Below are 18,331 nucleotides of genomic sequence, written 5' to 3'. Positions count from 1 at the left end.
ATGTATTTGCATTGAAACGTTTTTAGCTGTTCAGTCCATTAGATCAAGAGGACATTGGTGAAATTTCGTTTAACACTTTTCGAAAGTCAAAAGCGTACGAGAACAATTTTTCATGTTTTGTTTTTATCCTAAATTGAAGACATGAAAGCATTGAAAATCAGACAAAAGTTGGTATTATTAAAAAGGTTATGTTTTCCTCTTTCCATCGATATATGATGCATATGTATTGTGGCAGTAACAAGCTTGATTTTTTCCCATGGATCCTTGCATAACACAGCAATTACTATCTACCCGTGAAAATAATATTCAACCCTAATTTTGACACTTTTGATATTTTTGACGCTTGCCTTGTTTCTCCTTCGAAGCGTGAACCGGAAACGACGCAAAACATCCGTTGCCGTGACAGTTAGTGTGATAGGGCCCAGCAACTTACATCCCTTGTCTAAACATTTAATACACATAAGCAGTTTGTATGGTCACATGCGAAAGTAAATACGAATTCGTTAAAATCGTTAAAACACTGCAGAAAAGATTTCCATCATTATTAGTACAAATCACAGATTCAGAAGACATTTTCAACTTTTATTTTAAAATTGACTTGTTAGGAATCTTGTTTTATTCATTTTAAGTTAAGATATTTGTTGATTATTTCAAACACATGTACACCAACACATTTTTTCACCCTCTTTTAAAACATTCGGGTTTAAAATTGACATGATTAGCGGTCACCCCGTAAAAATAGAATATTCTCATTGGTCAAAAATTTACTTGAAACTGACATGACGATTTGTTTCAAAGACAGGTACACGTGATCCAACAAACGCTCAGAGTAAATCACAACAGCTGACTAGTATACAGATTGTCAATTTATACTTTAAACATTAATGTAATATCTTAACGGATTAAGTTTTTACAGCCATATCTTGTTGCCGAATTTCCATTTCAATCATAAGTGTTAAAGTTATTAAATACAAGTTTAGCCGGATGTGACATTGTGTGTGACATTACGACGTCAGTATCGACGCTGTGGGATAATAACACAATGTCACAATCAAGTCTAGCAACATTTGTAGATTTTTTTTCTGTTTTCCATTAATCATAATGTTTGTAACAAGTTACACCGTACGAGAAGACAAACACAACCTAACTAGATCAATATAAACAGTAGCTATTCTCTTGTGTATCTATAAATCTGTTCAGGTTACTTGCTGGCGGCTTGTTTTGTCTTTGAACGTTGCTGCAGCTTATATGTATAACGTCACGTTTCACAGTAGTGACACAGCATCAGGATTTACATAAAAGTAAAAGAAACTATAACTTTAGATTGTGGTATTAGTCCTCTTCCACTTCTCTTTTACATTTTCACATTTGCTATATCTATATTCTTCCTTCTATCATTGTTCAAAACTTGACTTCCAAATATTGTAAATGTACTTGGCGCACACAAATTTTAGCGCGTTTCCAAATTTTAATATATTAGCGCATTGATGACTGGGACCCCCTCCCCACATTTTCTGAACAAACAGTATTTAGAAAGTGATACTTGCGCAGTCCTAATTAGCTCAATGATTCAAGCGCGAAAATTGCTAAAATAAGATTACAGCCAAAATATGTACATTTACCATTTACAGTATTGGACATTTATAATCACAGATGAATCCTAGAAAGACGAAACAGTTGTATGTACTGTAACTAATAATTTGTATTGTTTAAGTAAGTAAGTTATTCACACATTAGTGTATCGTTGGTACCATACTATTGAGGTAATACATTACGGTATCTGGTAGTATTTTATTACTTTATAGGTTAAGATTGTGAATTATGTGTGTGAGACAGAGTCATAATTTTGTACTAACATAGCGTTATTGCTACACCTACATGTGAGCCCATACCATTGATTAAACATTCTCGAGTGTTCCCATGATACGTTAAACAATAGGTAAAATGTCAGTTTTGTATTTGATTTTGATTGGTAGACTATGTATATTGTTTGCATTTCTGCCACAACGCTGCCATATATAATTCACACAGATCCGTTGTAATGGTGCTACAAACTTGGAATACTCCTGTAGTTTTGACTTGATCCTGGCTATTGGACACTTCAGTCTATCTGCGTTGTTTCTGCCATGTTCTTTAAGGAAAATCTCGTGAGTTTCATATACGGCTTTAGAGGACATGTGCCGAGATAGGTCAAGCATGTTGTCGATGTCCACTGTCCTGTCAGGCTGGGGCTTGTGTGACGGGACAGCCAACATGCTGACAAAAAGACTGTCGATGAAGACGTTGATGCAATATTTGCCCTTGGCCTTGATATTTGGATTCGCGCCTTGACGGAGAAAGACCTTCAGTACATCAGCGTCTACTCCTAGTTTGACACTGGATTTTGCGTATTGATGAAGAACTGATCCACTCAATGTGCTCTTCTGGTCACCAAGACGACCGACTTGGTGAATATCAGCATCAAAGCGGAAGAGTACGTCAGAACATTGCGTGATGAACTTCACAGCTAAAGCTTTGGAGTCAAAATAGGAAGCGTATATTTCTACTGTATCCAAAAGGCAGTGAAGAGCGCTGGAAAATGCCGGTCTACCTACAATAGACTTGTTGCCTTTCTTTTGCATGCTGTGTTCATGTCGTACTTCATCAAAATTTGGGTTCGCGTTTGCTTTGAGAAGAAGCTTGAGACAGGCCAGATAATACTGCGTGTTGATATAATCATGGGCACACAAGGAATTGCGTAGCAACGTATATAGTGGATAGGTGTTGCATGGAGATTTTACGTTTACATCATGACGATATTTAATGAGAACCGACGTCACATCCGGTAGACGTCTGTAGCCTTCGCGACCAAATGCTTTCAAAGAACTGTTGGTATATAAACCATGGTACAAATTCGTGCCCTTCATGATATCTTTGGTATTTACACCCGTACCAAGCAGAGAATCCAAAATGTCTGCCCAAGCGCCACATATAGCCAATTCGACAGCTTTAATAATGTCTGATTTGTCGTACTTTTGTGACAATAGGAAGTTCACAGCCTTTAAAGAACCAGCTAGTGTAGCGAGGGACAGATAACCACTCTTGGCGTGTTGAGGATGTTCCTTGATAACACACTGATTTAAAATTAGATGAATACATTGTACGTGGCCAGCGGCGGCAGCGACATCTAGTGGAGTGACCTGTACAACACAAAGCATGACTTTATCAAAGTTGTTTTTTATATTTTGTTTATATCCTGAGCTTATTTTGCGTATTATTAAATATGTAGGTATATCAATTATCTTGTCATGAACTTTTTCTACTATTGTTAACATATGTCTAATAATCTATTTCTCTCTCATAAATCTATATATATATCATGAACTTTTCCCATCCTACAAAGTTACGTTCATGGCATGCAGCATTGACATAGTGCCCACTGATACTGAAACGGTGATAATTACTAATACATACCTCAGAAACTTGTCTAGCTGTGGTCGAATCATCTGGATACGTCAGTTTCTTAGATGGCCTATTGTCGCCTGGTCGGTGAGTTAGGAGAAGGTTGATAACTGTTCTGAATCCTAAGTGTGCAGCCAGATGAAGATAAGGATTCACTTCCGGTTCAAAAGGTCGCACAAAATACCCATGCGTCAAGAAATATTCTACCACTTCCGGATTGTTGCAGAGAATGGAATGATGTAAAACATCCATCTGTTTTGCGTCCTTCCATTGTATAAACTGGTCACGGTTACACATACCTAACAATATTTTCAATTTGCCGGCTCCTTCATTTTTCTTTAATGTATCCATGCAATCTTTCACCACAGCGGCCACGTTGTCGGTCGCCATTTTCCTTGCCTGAGTTTTGCGGTAGCCGCTACCACAATGGCGTCGTGGGTTGAGGTCTTGCCCTGTAAAACAGCTAAGATAATAATGATGTATCGCATTTTGTTCTTTTAAATATTTGACATCAATGTGTTTGAAAATAGTGGATTTGAATGAAATTTTGATATCTTTATACCTCTCTTTATCAATACACTAATCTCACTGACAATGCCAATGTTTACAGTATAATCGGTGACAGGCACCTGTTTTATAACAAGATACTTTCTCTACGCCAACGGCATTTAATTCCAAAGCCGTAGTGCCGTTGAACTATAATATATATCTATTGAATTACAAAATGTCTAGCATACGTATGTATTCGCCTTTGTGTCCGATAAAGTTGTTTGGTTAGCATCGGCTACATCAAGTTTGCAATGTAGATCAGACATACAGTATGGTTATTTCTTTCTCATATAATTTATAACACTGGCAAAAGAAAATAATATTTGATTTGAAAAATGATCTTATATATCGTCAACAAAATGATTTTAAAAAACCATCTCTTACTTTTAATTACATTAAACATTTAACATTTCTCCGACATTTTCTGAATGGAAATTGGACTTTAAAAAATCAACGTTTTTTAGCTACATCATCTTTTTCAGATCAAACACCAGGATATGAAAATGCCATAATATATGTAACCAGACCACAAGAAAAAAAACCAGTAATGGTAAATATATAATATGTGTTGCAAAGATAGCGCTTAAAAGTAAAGAGGATTTAAGCTACTCCTCTTGTGATAATATAGACAAACCATGTAATTATGCATTGATAGTATCCATGTTTACCAATACACAAAATACATATTTTTCTTTCGGTTTAATGTCTATATGAATGAGTTCAGTCTCCGAAACGAAAAGAGGTCATCCAAAGTTCTTCTTAGATACACCCATAGAACACAATACGCTATCATTTTCATTTATGATTAAAGTAAATTTCTCTATTCAGCTGGACGTAATTTAATGGTAAAGCGGATTAGAATTACAAGGATCGTTTTGTAACCTCTGATAACCTTATGGTCAATACGGATTTGTATGTATGTACCCAGGATCGTACCGGACAAAACCCCTTACCCAGCATGTTAATACCTAAATCTTAACCATATACTTATTTTCGTATTCATCGGTAACCTGTTAGAAACAGTAGAGCTGAAATGAATAAAATTACATCATACAACTATTTCTTCCTTCTTATACTCGTCAGTAATGCTAGGAGTCTATGTGTGGATACCTAAAACGCGACGGAGGAAATTAAAAATAAACCGTAAAGAAATTTGGACGTTGCGCTGCCATGGCCCCATAACTGTATAGGGACCAAGGAACCAAATGATTTCCCATAGACGGTAATGTTAACGTTTACCACTGTACTGCTTAAATGGAGTTTTCAACACTGGTCCAGTAGCCATAATTTTGAAGTATGTCATCTCGGAAACCTCTAAATGGAATTATAAAAAATTCTACCAATTTGAACTTTTTTTATATGGGGGCCGCCATCTTGTATTGAATTCAGCACTAAAAATTCATCTAAATTAACAACAAAATACACACTTACTTAACTCCCCCTGACAAAAACAGGCTAGCAAAAAAATTAACTGTTTTTCTATATATTTTACATCTACATGTATTGCCCAAACCACATATTAAAATTTTGGAAACTTTTCTCACCTAAATATCCAATCACTAGGCCCCGATGTATTCACCTTCCTATTAAATCTTCTGCCCAAACGGGGAAAACCCACATTCTATTTTTGATTTGGTTCTGTGGTCCCTATAAATTTTATCATTGACACCCTATAAAATGCTACACGCCTCGCAGGCAGAGTTATTGCCAGGTTAAACAAATCTAAACATGACCATCCCAGACATGGTATCATTTTTACTGACGCCTTTATTCAACGTAATGTAGTTTAAAGATTAAACAAATACATATCACAAGACCATGAACGTGCTTGCAGATGGCGTCTTTATATCATAAGAAGTTTGGAAAACATAAAATAGATTTATAAATACAGAATGGAGTTTTGATAGTTGCAAATTAATAAAGATAAAAAAAAAAAAAAAAAAAAACTGGTGACGTCACAAGACAATTAAATGTAAACAAATAAAAAAAAAAGCGACGTCTCCAAACTATAAACACAGACGGAAATAGTGACGTTTCGACACAAAGAATGACGTCACCAGACTTTGAAATGAAACCAGAAACCTTTAAATGGATTGAAAAATCACATAAAATAAACCCTTCAGTCTTAATAAATGAGATTGAAAATAAATGTTAATGTCACCAAAGACACAAAATGACATCAAAGGAATGGAACGTTACATGTCTTTAACTCGATATAAAAATAAATGAATGCTGGTGATCAAAGTCAGGCTGCTCATGACAACTGTCCTTATGATTGGGTGGCATTTAGATTAAACACGGGGACTATCTTAATGTCTGTAATTATGTCATTATACCTGGCGCGCTTGTCCCGTATTGACCGGTTCTATGCCATTCACTAACATTGTACAGCCTAGTCGTGTTACAATTAACATTATTTGTTCGCTCATTAAACTAAAAGGGAATACATAGACCAGTCTCATGAAGAATACACGTTTAGATGTACACACTATTGTCATTAAATCATGTATGAGGTATCGACACAGAGGTAACGGCTAGAGACAAATAGTGAGTGCAATCATTGTACCGGAACCGGAAACACGTGTCCTTTATGTACATCTTCTTTTATCCGGAATGTTATTTTGTAAAAACTCGAAATGTTTTAATTATACATATAATTTCTACATCATTTAATATCTCTGGCAGCCCAGTTATCCTTGAAAATAGGATTTCTTAATGAGAAATAAACATATCTCGGAATAGAATTAAAGATATCTAACATAATTTGAATGTAAAAGCTGTATGAATACAGTGTTTATTATGCTGAATTGCCTATTGACGAAATAATAGAGATATTTCATTGCCCTTATCAGACATCTTTTATGTAATAAATGAATAAATATATCTCAATACATTTTCATTGCGCTTCCATAGAGATTATGATATCTTGTTTTGCAATGTGCACCATTGTTGCTGAGAGGTATATGGTAATATATATTTCTAAAGATTGTCAGCCGCTAAACAATGTAAAAATATGACATGGGGGAATAAGCATTCTAATGACCATTTAGGCAAAGACATGGTTTTAATATTATACGTCAATATGTCAAGTAACCAATACACACGCTGTGAAAACTACAGCGTGCTTCATGAAAAGAAATAAATATTTTCGAAAACAGTATGATCAATGTAGTCAGGCCACATAATATAAAGGGGACTTTATCGTATGTGCTGACGTACATTATATAAGACTGATTAAAGACTTTCGGTATACAACCGCGGCTTTGATCTGTTGGTGTTCGAGATTAAAATACTACTACAGAGGCCGACCTGCTGGGTTATACACTTTCAAAACGACACGGCATAACTATTTGTAATCTCGAGTAACGTTATGTTGCCAGCACCTTTCTGCCACCAAATCATGATTATATCAAAACCCAACACAGAACAACAAAGACAGATACCAATGAGTTATGAAAAGAAAGGACAACAAAAAGAACGAATGATTCACTACACAAACAGAAAAAAAGTGTGTCATACCTTAATTTTTTACCTGGATAGTACAAGTATCGACACTAGCAGTATGTCATAACTAACTCTCTTACCTTGGTAGTACAAGGCTTGCTCTCTATTCCAGGTGTCACCAGCAGTATGTCATAACTAACTCTCTTACCTTGGTAGTACAAGGCTTGGTCTCTATTCCAGGTGTCACCAGCAGTATGTCATAACTAACTCTCTTACCTTGGTAGTACAAGGCTTGGTCTCTATTCCAGGTGTCACCAGCGGTGTGTCATAACAAATTATCTTGCCCGCACAGCACAAGGACTGCTGGCTATGCCAACTGACACATGCAGTGTGCCATAACAACTAGCTCTCTGACCTGGGTAATACAAGTCCTGTTCAATAACCAATTATCTTACCGGGGTAATACAAGTCCTGCTGTCTATTCCAGGTGTCACCAGCATTGTTTAATAACCAATTCTCTTCCCTGGGTAATACAAGTCCTGCTGTCTTCCAGGTGTCACCAGCAGTGTGTAATAACCCATTCTCTTACCTGGGTAATACAAGTCCTGCTGTCTATTCCTGGTGTCACCAGCGGTGTGTAATAACATATTCTCTTACCTGGGTAATACAAGTCCTGATGCCTATTCCTGGTGTCACCAGCAGTGTGTAATAACCAATTATCTTACCTGGGTAATTCAAGTCCTGCTGTCTATTTCTGAAGTCACCAGCGGTGTGTAATAACCAATTCTCTGACCGGGGTAATACAAGTCCTGCTGTCTATTCCAGGTGTCACCAGCGGTGTGTAATAACAAATGATCTTACCTGGGTAATACAAGTCCTGCTGTCTGTTCCAGGTGTCCCCAGCAGTGTGTAATAACCAATTCTCTTACCTGGGTAATACAAGTCCTGCTCCCTATTCCAGGTGTCACCAGCGGTGTGTAATAACATATTCTCTTACCTGGGTAGTACAAATCCTGCTGTGTATTTTAGATGTAACTAGTAGTGTGCCATACTATCCCTCTCTTTCCTGGGAACTAAAATGTTTGGTGTTTATTCAAAATGGCACCAGTAGTATGCCGCTGCCAACTCTCTTAACAGCAATACAATAATACAAGGTCTCATGGCTCCGTCGATCAGGATTAGACAACATGGATCAATAGGAGATTTGACCCAGCACAGGTTGGAGAGCGGAAGCCCTATTTCTCTTTGTTAATTTAAATGTCTTTTCTGGTTTGGAATGTCGTTTTAAACTGACCCTTTATATTGTTCGCTCGCCAAGCCCGATCTCATAGCTGTATGATTCCATTCGAACCCTACAATTTGTTTTACCGAATAATTTGCCTGTACAGTACAGGTAAATAAATGAACTGTGGGAATTGTTTAAAATAAATTCATAATCGCTTAATGAAAAGACACCTCCGTTAATAACACCGCACGATCTACTATGTATCTTATTTGTATTTAGCTGCAATTATATTACTATGAATGTATCCATCCGTATGTGATACACTTCATTGTCCAAACGTCTGGCTGCTGGTTACCTAGTCTAGTAAGACAATGAATGATATAGTGTTATGCAGTAAAACACTGTATGGTTATTTACTAAAACAATGTATGGTTATTTAGTGAAAAAAATGATATTGGGTTATTTAGTAAAACACTGCATGGTTATTTAGTAAAAAACCAATATAGTTTAGTTAGTAAAACATTATATGGTTATTTAGTAAGAAAAACAATATAGGGTTATTAAGAAAAAAAGAAACAATATCGGGTTATTTAGTAAAACACTGTGTGGCTATTTAGTAAAACAATGTATGGTTATTTGTAAATCAATATATGGTTATTAATTTGGCCTTTAACTTAACAAACCAAATCAACGGTCGAATGGGAAGTAATGTTTTAAAAAACAACATTGATAAGCAATTTTGGTAATATCTTTGAAAAGGGAAAGTTTTCATAAAATGTCCTTTTTTGACAAATGTGTCGACGGAACAACATCATGGTGTAGATGCAGAGACATTACACGAAATTTTAAAGTAATAGTCTTGCCACTATGTTGAACAAAATTGTAATCAAATTGAACGAAATAAAAAATGATACAAATTAGTTAAATCATTCTTGCGATAAGTCTTGATTTCTCCATTGTACAAATTGAAAAAGACAATGGAAAGAAGGTTGAGATAAAAAGAAACAACAAACAATCCTCCGCCGTGGATGATAACATACCAGCTTCTTTTTCTTTACCGACTTCACCTTTGTCTGCATCTGTTTGTGTGAAAACATAGTGATAATTAATTCTCCGTTGACCCACCCGAAGATCAAATATCGAGAGGCTGTTCACAACGCACCGGCCTTAAAGACCGGGTTGGGGTATAAATAGCGACCAATCAAAAAGATGGATTAGGGAACCATGTTCTCACTTTGTCTAACACACATTTAGGTAAAATATCCCTTTTATGCCAGGCTAGCTTTCTCCTATGTGGGTTCAAAAACGCTTATATTTCTCTTTCCTAAAACTGTTATTTTGCCTGTAGGGCTCAGTATTTTTAGTCTCCCGCCAAATTTGCCGGTTAACTTCACCAGTAATACATGGCTTACAGAAACAATATGGACACTCTTCATATCCTTCTCTCTGCTCAATAATAAACTGATCATTATTAGTCTCATTATCTGTCCCAGGCTCCAAACAAGTCATGTCACACATGTGTTCATCAAAATCCCATCCATTGTGAAGAAATAAATGACGAATAGTATCCTTTTGAAGCTGTGTTACTTTCAGAGATATTGTTTGTTTTCCCTCCATTTCATTCATTGTTCTAATCTGTACTAAACTCCCTGAAGTAATTAGTTCTGACCAATACTTCACAGGTTTAGGAGGGTGTGCATGGGGGAAATATGTGTTTACTCATGTATGAGTTCGAACTATTTCTATTTGAAAACTGAAAGATACAAACAATCTTTTATAAGTATATATATCTATGGACATTTAATATATACGTCGACAGAAGAAGCAGTAATAATATGTTAAGTTCAGTACCCCTTCTACGGCCCACTTGTCACAGAGGATCCATGTGGCATTTTGGCGGGACCATTCTCAGGTATTCCTATAATGATCACAGCCTAACACAGGGGTAATAAGCAATTGATAAGTGTCGTCAATTTACAACAAAATCATCAAAATGTGTAAATAAAATAATTTTAATTTATTACAATCTGAATGATGTAATTCTATAACTGGTTTTCAAGTTTTCTGTAGATCAACTATATGTTTGTATATGTTTCTATAATTGCCTGGTTCCCCTTTGTGAGGGAATATTAGAAAACTCAGTTACAAGACTTATGGAAATTGCAGCAAACCATGCCCGGCGGTGCCAAGGCTAATTGTTGGTAAAAACATCAACACGTAAAGGACATGTGGTTGTGTTGAAACTGAAATGCTCACATAAAAGTCGAAACCACCATACCTACTTATGGTCTTCCTCACCATACCTACCAACAGGACAGTACCTCATTAATGGCAAAATTGATCATTCATTTGTCTGAAGTGGGATGCTGCCCTCCTATTATGGAAGATTTTGTAATGGGGCTGGAATTGAAATTCTGTCAGTTAAAAAAAGAAACAAGTTTTTCTCCACCTACAAGGACTTTGTTTAGCTTGAATATGATGAATCCGTCAATGCTGCTCTTCTGGAGGAAGTTGCCAGCTATGAAGATTTAGATGGTATTGATATCGCTACGGATGCTCGGCATGGCTGGCGCAAAAAATCCAAAGACACCAGTGTGGTGGTTATTGTTTTAAAAAACTGACAAAGTTCTTGACTGTGTTTACATAAGTAAGGTTGATGAACCAGTTACACAACGTCATGAGAAGATGGGAACAGAGAGGATATATGAATATTTTGAAAGTCAGGATATTTCTATAAGGACATATACCCACGATAGAAATATGGCCATAAACAAACTAGTGAAAGATCATCCATTCACCCAAAATCAAAATGATACATGGCATAGTATTAAGAGTATGAAGAAATGTTTGTCTGATGTAGCGTCAGGACCAAAATACAAAGGGGGGAATACTTGGTCTGAAAAACTTAACGACAAAGTTGAACCCATCGCCACTCACTCCCACTGGGCTGTTCGAAACTGAGACGGTGATGCCAATGTTCTGACCAAACTACTGGACAATGTAGTGGAGCATTATCGTGACAACCATACAGATTGCTCAAAATCAGCACGATGTCAAAAAGACCCTAACTATGAGCCTTCCAGACTGGTGATAACTGATCCAGTGGCAGAAAAATCTTCTGCGTGGTATTATTCAAATTTCTACAGTGTATAGAAATCCTTAAAATTTTAGACTAGGTCAGGACACATATTTTGTTGAAAGTTTCAACAATACACTGAACATTTATGAGGATAAGCGTTTTGCCTTTGGAAGAAAGCAATATCAGACTCGTGCTTTCCTCGCTTCATGTCATTGGAATGAAAATGTCAACAGACCATACACATCTATTACATATCTGCGGGACCCTCATGCCCCAGAAGGCAAGCTGGTAAAAAGAATTACATAAAACAAACATTTAAATTCGTGCAAAACATTTGGAATAGGTATGTCTGTGAAATTTACAGTCGGAGAAATAAAATAAGCGGATTAACATCAATTTTGTGAGCATGTTGCCATTGTATTGTACACGTATAAACACAGCCATGTGCCCAGTCTCACTATTACTATTTATATCACAACACAGCTGCTTATCTCACTGATATTGAATGTACATAAGTTAATTTGAGTTGCCTCCCTTACACAGCATTTTGTTTTACTTATGTTTGTTCCTATTTTAGAAATGACTAATACACGCTATGTCTTACCCCTTTGTAAGAAGATTGTGTGCAATTGAAACGGTAAGACAAGTCAAGAGTCATAGGTCAGGGTTACATTGGATAACGTAACGGACAAGGTCATCAGCACAATTCAAAGAAAACTGGATAGACATCATAGAAAATAATCTAACAATAAAACCGATTATTTTCAAAGATTCAAAGGCAAATGTCTTTCGAGATACTCAACGGTAATATTTATATTCTATAAACATCACAGAAGTGTTATAACATTTGAAAGGAAGAAAGAACAAATATGTCCTACATGTATTTCAAACGTGTGCTTAACAAAGAATAGTTCCACCACAGGGGCACGTCTAGTCTTACATCTAAAAACAATTGTTAGAAATACGTGTATTTATATTTAAAAAATAGCTAGAAATATCTACATCTGAATATATAGATATTTCTTGCTATTTTTACATTCCCCTGTGGTTCCACTCCGCAGTTTCCTGGTGTATTTTACATAGAACTTACGTATCTTTTAATTAAATCGACCATATTGTGGTACGTGTATACTGAATATGATTATGTTACCTGTGGTGTCAGAAATGTTCGTTCGCTTTACGGAACTTAAAATCTAAAAAAAAAAAATCATATATTGATTTTGTATTTCGCAATGTTGGTTTTCCTTACATGATTGACGATGACGTTTGCTCTGCAAATGTTGACCATGACCGGAATTGCTTCAGGATTCAAGGGAGACGATAAACTACAAGTGTTATTTCCTAGTAGTGGGACAATTAAAAGAGCATCAGCCGTTACGATAGATTGTATATATAATAAAATGCCGGAGTTTTTGTGATGTAGAGCTGAAACAGAAGCATAATTATATTGATAAAATCAAATCAGAAAAATCAATTAATGTATTCCTAGGCCTGAAATTGTGTATTTCCATTTTTTCGGGGCAAAACCAATTTAGTGTTTTATTAATTTTGTTTTGTATTATTTTCAATATACAACATAACATGCACATTGATAGAGTAAAATCTTTAGACTAAGCCAATTTATAACTGTTTTCCATTAAGATTACGAGGTTTATTTATGTTCAAATTGAATTCCTTCCATGGTGCTACTCTCGTTGTTTTCGGACAATAAAGAGTTGCCTCCCGTTATTCGACGTTCAAAGCTAAATGACTATCGCCCCGTAATCAAGTCGTTTTGGTTTGTTTTGACAAATGAAGAAAGGTGCATAAACATTTCTAACCGTGCATTTTACAGACAATTACAGGCAGGTTAATATGCACACTGAATATTGCTACACATCTTAACACCAGGAAGATTAGAAACTTCAGGCTAAATTTCAGCTGGAAATCATTAATAGTTTTAAACCATATATACTTACCTGTCGAGTACCTTTCAAGTTGAGTACCTTTCATGTTGAGCACCTTTCAAGTTGAGTACCTTTGAAGTTGAGTACCTTTCAAGTTGAGCACCTTTGACATATTATGAATTTAATATATCATAAAAAAATATGAGCAGTATAAAGTTTCGGATAATTAAGGAAGAACATCATTCTTTTATTCATTGTAGTAAGGCTGGATTTAAGAACTGTGGACATGATACGCTCATACAAATAGATAGTGTATATTTACAATAAAAACGAGCTAAAACAATCGTCCTACTAAAACCAATGCATTTGTTATATATTTACAATCCAACAATAATCTTTTTCAATCGCGCTACTATCATTCAGAGTGACCACAGGGACACGTAACAATAATAATGTATGTATAAAATATATGGGGGGTCGATATAAACATCTAACGAGTCCCTGTGGAGTGACTATGCCAGATTGATGCACCCAAGTGAGTCATAGGATTATACGATATTTGTAAAATATCATTGCTTTGGAGGAAACATATATGTAAACAGACGAATAAAAAGATTTTGTAATTTATATAAAGTGCTAAATTAAATAGGCAAATTATGTACATGTAAACAACAAAATGGTGATAACGGAGCTATACATATCGATATTTTTTGTATTTATTCTTCTCCGGCCACTATCACATAAGTATCTATTATAACATATAGCATTTGAAATAAATCTGGCTATATTTGGATATTGAAATATTGCCACATCCTTTTTTAACTGGAATATACCCAAAATTAACGACGAGTTGACAGGGGAGCATCTAAAATCAAAATTACGTTAGATAAACATACTTTAATAGCTCAATTACTCATAACACATTGTGTTCGATGATAGCGAGCGACCACTCAAGTGTGTCTATATATAGTTCCATATCGCTCCCCCCCCCCCCCCCCCCCCCCTTCCATATAGCAGGCCTCGTTATGAATAAAAGTTCCCATAATAACTGGCTGTTGGTATTGTGCCAGTACGCTTTCTACGTCTTGTTCGATTGATAATACTAATGTTGATAAACCTAAAACTATGTCATTATATTAATTCAATTAAATCTTGATTCAAGTATTGAACGGTTATATAATACATATTATAATCTGAGCAGTGAAAAAGAAAAAAATATAATAGAAGAAAATGAGTTTCTAAACTAAAAATATTCATATTAAAAATCTAAAAATATTCATAATTAATATTTTGATAATTAGTTTATAACTTGATAAATTACGGATGGCCAATCAATAGAGTTTACATGTATTTATATATGCTCCGACAAAACCATCATTTCTAGTCATTGTAGGTCTCAGTTTATTTTAATGACCAGATTAAATGGTTAATCACTAAATCAATTATAAAGCCAATATTAAATAGTTGAATGCCTATTGATCCCATGACTCACATGCAATATGTATGCACATTTACTTAAGCTTGGTTCCCGTTGGGTAGTCTCTAACGTTAACAATGTTACCGTCAAAACAAACCTGACCGTATTCTAAATCTATGATAACGGATATGATATACATGCTCAAGCAGGAGAGTTAAAAATACACAAGTCACATGGGTTTATTGTGAAAATCCCAATAGATTTGTATATATATATACTACGTCGTCGATTAGCGAGTATCATACACACACCATATATTTCAAAAGAGGATCTCTCTCGCAACACTTCTTGTGGATTACGTACAATGGCTAAAGGATATATGACATGCTGCGACTCTATCCAAACCAAACAAATGGGAATGTTCCTCCGGGAGGTTGGAGATGAACTGTACTCTGACGTTCTGAAGAAACGACACTTACGTCAGGTTGATCGAAATCAAATGAAACGACAAACTATCGCCATGCTAGGATTTACTGTTGTACATGTCGTGGCACAAATGTGGAAATACACAGGGGGGTAATAAGGTACGTTCATATTAAACTTCGTGATCTCGAACCCTGATAACTCGAAGACTGCTTAACGCGAAGTTAATATTGAGCTATGGTAATTAAAATTATGTATAACATATTACTCCAAATATCCAGGCCTTTGTTGGTGACCTCACCAACTTCGAGGCAATGATATTCGATATTTATATGAAACTTATCTGGTGATATGTTGGAGTTAGGCTGTAGATGTAATTACAAAACTGTCACAATAACTAACCGAATCGGTTGCAAATACTGCATAGAAATTTTATTTGGTGAAATTTCCCTTACACTTTCACATTATTTCTAACATACTCCTGGGTTATTTAATAAATTGTTCCGATTGTTCTTCCAGACTTCAAGTAGGCTTGTCACACGGCGACGGAAACTATCATTCGACACCTAGTACTCAATCAGGCTGGTATCCCCACACATTGACGGATCGATCAGAGAGTTATCTACAGAAATATCCTTACCAGCGCTACCTACTCCCAAATATCGAGCGTCAGGCAGACCTTGGTGTCATACCAGGAAGATCCGGAATTTCTGAGAAATCGCTTTCTAATTATATGGAATGGTTTTCGAATTACGTTGGAAACTAACCAGTTAATTGTGAAAGTTTGTAAATAGCTGGGTATACCTACAGCTATACAGTGGGAGATGTTGAATAAGCAGTGGTTACTCTGTATAAAGTTTACGACTTGAAAGTCAAAGCTGTCTGACACAAGACTCAATCAAAGCTAAGAGGACAGATGAAAAAACCAACAAACTATGACGTATCTCTTCTGACCAATACGGAATGCACCATCGAGTTCACAGCTGTCGTTTAGGACATGATAATGCTCAAATGAGCTGTGCTATCATTGATGTATTCATGATATCATTGATGAAAATATTTGTTGGTATCTTGTATCTTGATTATTGCAATTATTGTGAATAAAATGTATCAATCGTACAATGTCCTTTGATTGTTTTTTAGAGGTAGTTTTATATCTAAGATCAAGGATATAACCAACTTCGCAAGTCAGGCCTGTTTAATACTCGTGAAGGGGGGGGCACCGCGGCCGAGCTGGCCGAGCTGGCCGGGTGGTTAAGTTGTCCAGACTTTTAACACTAGCCCTCCACCTCTGGGTTGCGAGTTCGAAACCTACGTGGTGGTTATTGTTTTAAAAAACTGACAAAGTTCTTGACTGTGTTTACATAAGTAAGGTTGAACCAGTTACACAACGTCATGAGAAGATGGGAACAGAGAGGATATATGAATATTTTGAAAGTCAGGATATTTCTATAAGGACACATACCCACGATAGAAATATGGCCATAAACAAACTAGTGAAAGATCATCCATTCACCCAAAATCAAAATGATACATGGCATAGTATTAAGAGTATGAAGAAATGTTTGTCTGATGTAGCGTCAGGACCAAAATACAAAGGGGGGAATACTTGGTCTGAAAAACTTAACGACAAAGTTGAACCCATCGCCACTCATTCCCACTGGGCTGTTCGAAACTGTGACGGTGATGCCAATGTTCTGACCAAACTACTAGACAATGTAGTGGAGCATTATCGTGACAACCATACAGATTGCTCAAAATCATCACGATGTCAAAAAGACCCTAACTATGAGCCTTCCAGACTGGTGATATCTGATCCAGTGGCAGAAAAATCTTCTGCGTGGTATTATTCAAATTTCTACAGTGTATAGAAATCCTCAAAATTTTAGACTAGGTCAGGACACATATTTTATTGAAAGTTTCAACAATACACTGAACATTTATGAGGATAAGCGTATTGCCTTTGGAAGAAAGCAATATCAGACTCGTGCTTTCCTCGCTTCATGTCATTGGGATGAAAATGTCAACATACCATACACATCTATTTCATATCTGCGGGACCCTCGTGCCCCTAGAAGGCAAGCTGGTAAAAAGAATTACACAAAACAAATATTTGAATTCGTGCAAAACATTTGGAATAGGTATGTCTGTGAAATTTACAGTCGGAGAAATAAAATAAGCGGATTAACATAAATTTTGTGAGCATGTTGCCATTGTAAACACAGCCATGTGCCCAGTCTCACTATTACTATTTATATCACAACACAGCTGCTTATCTCACTGATATTGAATGTACATAAGTTAATTTGAGTTGCCTCCCTTACACAGCATTTTGTTTTACTTATGTTTGTTCCTATTTTAGAAATGACTTATACACGCTATGTCTTACCCCTTTGTAAGAAGATTGTGTGCAATTGAAACGGTAAGACAAGTCAAGAGTCATAGGTCAGGGTTACATTGGATAACGTAACGGACAAGGTCATCAGCACAATTCAAAGAAAACTGGATCGACATTATAGAAAATAATCTAACAATAAAACCGATCATTTTCAAAGATTCAAAGGCAAATGTCTTTCGAGATACTCACCGGTAATATTTATATTCTATAAACATCACAGAAGTGTTAGACCATTTGAAAGGAAGAAAGAACCAATATGGCCTACATGTATTTCAAACGTGTGCTTAACAAAGAATAGTTCCACCACAGGGGTATGTCTAGTCTTATATCTAAAAACACTTGTCAGAAATACCTGTATTATATATTTAAAAAATAGCTAGAAATAGCTACATCTGAATATATAGATATTTCTTGCTATTTTACACTCCCTGTGGTTCCACTCCGCGGTTTCCTGGTGTATTTTAGATAG

General features: G+C 35.9%; 1 protein-coding gene across 2 annotated transcripts; it reads right to left on the bottom strand.

Annotated features, from left to right (window-relative positions):
* Positions 1 to 568: 568 nt before the first annotated feature.
* On the bottom strand, positions 569 to 8,591 carry LOC117333012. 2 transcript variants are annotated; one of them, XM_033892120.1, is made up of 3 exons: positions 8,432 to 8,591; positions 3,454 to 3,904; positions 569 to 3,179 (listed from the first exon to the last, which is right to left on the bottom strand). In XM_033892120.1, the coding sequence occupies exons 2-3, from the start codon at positions 3,829 to 3,831 to the stop codon at positions 1,929 to 1,931; spliced, it is 1,629 nt and encodes a 542-aa protein (XP_033748011.1). In that variant the 5' UTR covers positions 3,832 to 3,904; positions 8,432 to 8,591; the 3' UTR covers positions 569 to 1,928. The 2 variants fall into 2 exon arrangements, with proteins under 2 accessions (XP_033748011.1, XP_033748012.1); XM_033892121.1 differs by having other exon boundaries at positions 3,454 to 3,893.
* Between the last annotated feature and the right edge of the window lie 9,740 nt (positions 8,592 to 18,331).

The sequence above is a fragment of the Pecten maximus genome, chromosome 8 (genome assembly GCF_902652985.1).
Source record: "Pecten maximus chromosome 8, xPecMax1.1, whole genome shotgun sequence".
NCBI lineage: Eukaryota > Metazoa > Mollusca > Bivalvia > Pectinida > Pectinidae > Pecten > Pecten maximus.
The sequence above is the reverse complement of the archived record's forward strand: the minus strand, read 5'-3'. Positions and strand labels throughout refer to the sequence as shown.